General features: G+C 44.9%; 1 protein-coding gene across 1 annotated transcript in view; it reads right to left on the minus strand.

The window, feature by feature from the left end:
• The window catches only part of rnf220a (ring finger protein 220a), a 170,854-nt gene that overhangs the window by 159,243 nt on the left and 4,833 nt on the right, over window positions 1-6,778 (minus strand). The window contains exon 2 of the mRNA XM_070436799.1: window positions 1,332-2,149. Within this exon, the coding sequence (XP_070292900.1) occupies window positions 1,332-1,977 (646 nt within the window). The 5' untranslated portion in view covers window positions 1,978-2,149. The remainder of the gene's footprint in view (window positions 1-1,331; window positions 2,150-6,778) is intronic.

Below are 6,778 nucleotides of genomic sequence, written 5' to 3' on the forward strand. Positions count from 1 at the left end.
GACTGAGACAGAGACAGAAAGATGGCAAAAAAAGCACAGGGAATTCACCACCATCATAATGAGGCCTCAATCCCCTGCTCATCCAGAGAGACCCCCACTCTCTCTCGCTCTCTACTCGCGTCTCTGTCTCTCTGTTCTCTCCTCCCCCCAATCTGTCACAGATCAAGATGGATTGTGTTGACATGTGTAGGAGTTGTTAAGTACTTGTGCAGAGAGAGAGGAGGGTAGGGGGAGACAGGGGTTGTGGGTACTCCGATTGAACGCCCCTTCGTTAGAGACATGTCTCCTGCCAAGTTTGGAAAGCTGGGTAATCCCTGTTAATTTGCCACGCTGGTGTGGTGAGTGCAGTGGTATGATGAATGCTGATGACAGGACTGTGCCCGATCTTGTAGCGAGTCACTTCCCAAGTAATCAGATTCAAACAGAGAGCCAAATGGGCCTCCGCTCATTGACCAATGCTCTTGTTGGGAGTCGGAGTGACAGGGACAGGGAGGGACGGGGGAAAAGGCAGAAAGAAGGGACCAGAAAATAGTGTAGTGTGCTGTGGTGGTGAAGAGGACATATTGGTAGGAGTGTGGTGTGTGTGTGTGTGTGTGTGTGTGTGTGTGTGTGTGTGTGTGTGTGTGTGTGTGTGTGTGTGTGTGGTGTGGTGGTGTGTGTGTGTGTGTGTGTGTGTGGTGTGTGTGTGTGTGTGTGTGTGTGTGTGTGTGTGTGTGTGTGAGAGAGAGCGCGTACTCGCACATGAGTGTGTGTGAGTGTGTATGCGTTCACCACAGTCCACAGTGAGAGGAGAGGACAGCGCTGTGTGTGTGTGAGTTTAAGGCCTATGGAAATGTCTTGGGGTTTTCACAGGCCTGCTGGTATTTGGAGTTAAGGTTCACAGGGTGGATTACTGCCAGTTATATTACTGGACTCTCACTCAGCAGCATACTTATTCTTCTGAGCACGCCCTGTTCAGGAAAGGTTATGCCATCATTTGAATTTCCCCAATTCTTTCACTTGCACTTACCCAAGAGAAACCTCCATCTCATTTATGAATTAGACCTGTGGAGTTCCTTGTAATGTGCTCTGTGAAACACTATCTTAACATTCTCTGGTAGTTGAATACACTTCTCACATAGAATGGGTGCTGCAGTCTCTACTAAATCACAGTATATAGTATGTGCTGTTTTTAGATAAATGTTTTCTTGTAAATTAATATCAAAATCATGTTGTTTGTGAGGCATGATTTGATAATAAAGATAACAAATCATTACACACGTTTTATGTTTCTTTACTTTACAGACTAATCAGGCCTTTGTGAAACATTAGATAAAGGTAAATGTACTCACAGCGTTCGATGCGGTCTTCTGGACTTGATGACGTCTCGCGGTCGGACAATAAGCCTGACACTGCAAAAATCTTTTTCCCAGCGTCCTCAACTGCTTTGAGGGCGCTTGGGGACCTGGAGGGGATCTGTGCCCCAAAGTCATACTCTTTACCCTCAGCGTCCGTGTAGCGCAGGTGGGGAGAGGCGTCTGCATCCAGGCAGCCTTTGAGGCGCTTAGCTGGGGTGAAGGCTGACTGATAGCCCCCTGCCCCGTCGCGGTCCTCTGGGGGGGAGGCGAAGGGTCGGAAGGCCCCCACCCCGCTGTGGTTCAGCATGCTGATGGGGGAGCAGTCCAGGTTTGGGGGGGCGAACTGGTGATGCAGGTGCAGCAGGGAGGAGGGGAAGTCCCGGTTGGGRAAGCCCCCGGGAACGGCTCCCTGACGGTGGTACATGGAGGCGAAGGTGTAGGAGCCGTTGTTAAAGGGCAGGTGCATGTCCTTCTCGCCCATGGAGACGGGCACGCCGAAGGAGCGGGGCTGCTGGCAGGGGATGGAGGCGTCGCGGCTTGCCTCGGCGGTGGAAGCCAGCACCATGAGGGCTGGGGATGCCAGAGGGTTGGGCAGGTAGGAGGACGACTCCATCTTGAATGCGGCACGGTGCAAGTCCATCCTGGTACCTGGGGAGGGGGGTTCCTGGGCCCAGAGGAGGGGCTGAGAGAAGAAGGAATGGGGCAGGGTGTCCGGGGTGCGGGAGGAGGCTCTGGACACGCAGGTCAGGGGAAGGTGGGTCCTCACGGAAGGGTCCAGTCTCACTGTGGGGTCATCCTCCTCAGGTCACCTTCTGTAACAGGACACACAAGAAGTGTCATTTTCATTCAGCACCAGCCATCAAACTATTTCAAACAACATGACAGAGCCTCTTTGAAGAAGAGTCACAAACTTTTCCTCAGAGAGAGATCTGGGGTTGGATCAAGTCTATCTAAGCGGCTTATTTCTCCATCTCTCCATCTCTCCATCTCTCCCTCCCCTGCCTGCAGCTGGACCAGAACCGTCTGTCACAGATAAGGGCAGCGCTCGTCAATCTGATAAGGCTGGGCCTGCTCATGTGAACACTCGTCCCGGGTACCCAGCCTGCATACTCCAATGGGATTGTGATAGTGATATCATATCAGGCTGCCATCTGCACAGCCAGGAAATTTGACTGAATGAATAAATTAGCTGCACTTCACCTCTTGACCTCTGGAGCAGTGAAACAGACTGAGACTCTCAGGAGGATTAGATGGTCAGATTGGACAAAGTGTGTGAGGTGATTTAATGAAACGCTGGCAAAAAAACGTTTCAAAGATTTTTATCCCAAAGGGCAATTTGAAGGTGGTCATAAGTAAGGGTATAACATCAGCTCAAAAGAAGTGGCCTCATCTCTAACAACCCAAAACAAAACGGAAGCTACATTCAGGGTTTTAGAAATCTGCATTTCATAAATCCATATTTGTATTAATATTCCATAGATTTACATTCATATCACACACAGAAAACATTTAAGTTATGTTGATATGCTATCATAAAGTCACCATTGATTTATCTAAGTCCTCAAATGTTGAACCAATTCATGTGGATAAGGTCAAACCTGCAGCATCGTGTACATCCCCCTGCTGTAGCTCTTCAAAGCCACACAGAATATCTGYCCACATCAGGCTCTCCATGAGAATTAGCTGAGAAATCTTTTATAGATATCAGCTGTCCTGAACACCCATTCAAATTGATTTAAAACCTGATCTGAGCTTTGGCACATTGCACACACATGCAGCCTCCCTCAGAAAAAAATCCCTTTACATTATCACAAATTGCCTATGGGACCTGGTCAAAAGTAGTGCACTATATGGGGAATAGGGTGCCATTTGGGACGCARCCTTACAGTGTCAGGGGAATGTCTGTTGAAAATGGGTTATACTACAGCGCTCAGGTCTGGCCAGATGCCCAAGCATCACATTACACTCTGTCTTTCCCCCTAATCTATCCAGGAAAATAGCACCTTGAAAATGTACCAATAACTAAAGCCCCATTCATGCCCCCTTTCATCATCGAGTCTTTCCCTGAGTATCAGATCTCTACCCTGGGATAACCTCTAAAGTATGACACCATGTAGGTGTTGATAGCCAGGTAATACAGTGATAAGTACCTGGATATTTCAATTTTATTATCATAACCATCAGCTCGCAGGGCCGTGGACTCAGAGTGAAACTGACAATCCAATAAAAGGACACAGGATATCCCCTTATGGCGAGAGCCGGCAAAAGCAGATGTAGGCTGAGTGTTGTACCGGCGTGCTAATCATTTCTCTCTTCTCCGGCAGACGAGGGAGCAGAGCCGAGAGAAGAACCGAGCTGCCTGGTGCCGGAGCTACAGGAACAAATCTTGTGCTCCCAGGGTACTTGAGTCAGCCCACGGGGCTGGAGCCTGACATACACTGACACACACACTCCTCTGCACCGCTCCACACCATGCCGAGCCGTCGGGAGACTGATACCGAAGGGAGGTCTTGAGACGCTTCTATCTCATTACTACATGTTTGTCTTATAATATACTACGTAGTTTTAAATATGTATATGATAAGACTGAGTAGTAGAAGTTCAGCCAAAGTTGAAAATCAACGTCTGACAACCGAATGATCACAAGTGAGGATGTATTATCCTTATCACTAATGATGAGCAATAGTTGTATTAACACTGTAATAACATTGTAATAACATTGTAATAACATTGTAATGACCTAAAATACATATATAGTAGATGTCAGAATCTACTGAGAATAGCTCAAAAATATAAATATACTGACAGGATTCATCTGCATTTATAATAGAAATGTCATAGATGTCATTTCCATGTTGTCATAATTGGATTACTACAGGTAGACTGGTGCAGCTGTCAGTGAAATATTAAACACAACATATTATTTTTGTTGTAAGTGACAATGTTATGATATCTTGAGAAATTGCAATGTCAACAACAATGAAGTATAATATCATTCCTATCAGAAAGGCACGGGTGTAAAATAAGCTATAACCCTCCATAAAGGTAAAAAGTTGGGATGTCAAACATAGTTTCCGTCTGGTTGTTTCAGGAGAGAAACGCAGATGAATCCAATTTACATATAAAAATGGACTGTCAACTATGACTGCTGGCCAAGAATAGGAGACCCAAGCGGCTTAAGTTTCCTTAGAGAGCGTCATTCAGACCACAGCTCCTGTGCTTTCCTTGTCTGTCAGTACATTTAGAGATTGTTGACAACMGTGAAAGTGCCACTCTTACATTTTATTACAGGACAGGGCAGACGGTGTCATTCAACTACTCTGGGGAGGCAGAGAACACACACACACACACAGACACAAACACACACACTTGTACACATAGGCACATTATCTATGTGGAGGACATATTTAGACGATTTGCAAGTTGATGTTGTGGTAATTTGGTAGATGATTCAAACTTAGATCTCTCTGAATGTATATGAAGGGACATGGACACAGAGATCATCATTTACTTTTTAACACTATCTAAATAATATAATGACATTAAAATGAATTACTTCCTTTAATTCAAGACAAATGCACAGGACAAACCCAATCACAATCCATTATTTAATCAATAGACAAACATCACTGTAACAGCACAGATCATTTTCAAAATACACAAGTTCCAACAAAAAGTTTATTTCTCAAAATGTAAAAATAGCTTATCGATAATATAGGAACCAGACACATTTACATGTGCATATATAATACAGTAATAAATATACTTTTAAACTGCTCTACCAAACCTGGCAAACCTACGAAACATTAGAGGAGGTGTTTCTTCTCTCATCATCTGCATGTGATTCTAATACACATAGTGAGAAGATGTTGGCACATCTCAGAGCAGCTAATTACACTGGATTTCACACAAACTAGCCAAACGTCCTTTTATAGGCACCGTAAAACAACTCAGGCTAAAAGGGGACAAAACCTCTAGACATTATGGAAGATATTTTTTAATACAGGTGACAGTTCATGAGACGTCACTTAAAATGGTAAAACATGATCGTCTAGGTAAAAGTCAAATCGATTTAAGCCGTCTGACACAGGGAATTTGGCATCAAATATTTGCCATTATGACACAAACAGGCAGAGTCAACTGTCTGTGTGGTGGAAGGGTTGGCTGGGTGTGTTTGCGTCGCACTGAACATCTCACTCAGTATTCTAGACAGATGGTTGTGGTTGATGTCCGGAGGACAGTCAATACTATTCAAATATAGTCATTCATGTCTGCCTCTGTGACTCTGTACACAACATAGCTCAAATGTTCCTTCTGAATCAAAATCCGGTGTACTCGCCAATATGAAATCTATACAGGGAGTTATTCAATACAATGTAGCAGCAGCAGTTGCTGTTGTACAAAATATGCTACAGTGCTGAGAAATAATGACACTTTGGCATATTCAGCTACAAAATCAATAAGGATTGGACAATCTGTGCCACACTGCTCGTATGGCAGTTCACTAACAACTAATACATTTTACTGGAGTGTACGACACAGAGTGGTGAATACTAATGAAATATCTAGCAATCAGTCTTTAAAAATATGAATAAATCCTAGCACTCTCTTTCTTTTTGTTTATATTTTAACCATTGGCTCGGTGTGTGACCCACCCAAAGTGACATTCAGCTCTAACTGCCAAAAGGAGAATGGGATTTATTTTCCAAATAAGCCGTTGTGAGCTAAAAGGAAAGTGAAACACATTGATTCATGGCAGACAAAATATTTTTGGGGTTTCCTGACCTGCCGAGGCTATTCATTTCAGGGGACGATGGACTGCTTGCCTCACACAACCCACCTGAGCCAACTAATTCCTCGCTAAGCCCAGATTATTTGCAAGGTGTCGTGTCTAGCTCCCAAAGCGCCAAAGCCAGCCGTGGAATACAAAGAGAACCCTCTTTCTCTCTCTGTCTCTCACCACTGACCATCTCACTCACTGAAGCAGTACAACCTATTTGTAAATAGAGAGAGCGAGAGAGAGAGAGAGCGAGAGAGAGAGAGAGAGAGAGCGAGAGAGAGGGGAGAGGAGTGAGAGTTGTGTGGCTTTTCTCCTCTATGAGCCTCCACGCTCCCAGCTCCCTGCATTGGGCTGAGCCTGGGGACAGTGAGCCCTGGACTGGGCTGAGGAGTGAGAACACCACTGGCCTAGCTGGCAAGTCACTGGATGTTCAATAACAAACAGTGAGCAGCACAGTGATAGCATGCCTCAAAGCCTTATGACAACTTGTTGGCCAGCTCAAAATTTAAAACACCACACACTAATTCAACCAACACAGCTGCTATTTACTACAGGAGCAGTGCCATGGGATATTGAAGGGAAGATTTGGTTGCTGTGGATGAAACTGACATTTAGAAGACTTCCAAGCAGTCTTTACACAAAGTAACTACGCTTTCATAAT

The sequence above is a fragment of the Salvelinus sp. IW2-2015 genome, linkage group LG32, assembly GCF_002910315.2.
Source record: "Salvelinus sp. IW2-2015 linkage group LG32, ASM291031v2, whole genome shotgun sequence".
Classification (NCBI taxonomy): domain Eukaryota; kingdom Metazoa; phylum Chordata; class Actinopteri; order Salmoniformes; family Salmonidae; genus Salvelinus; species Salvelinus sp. IW2-2015.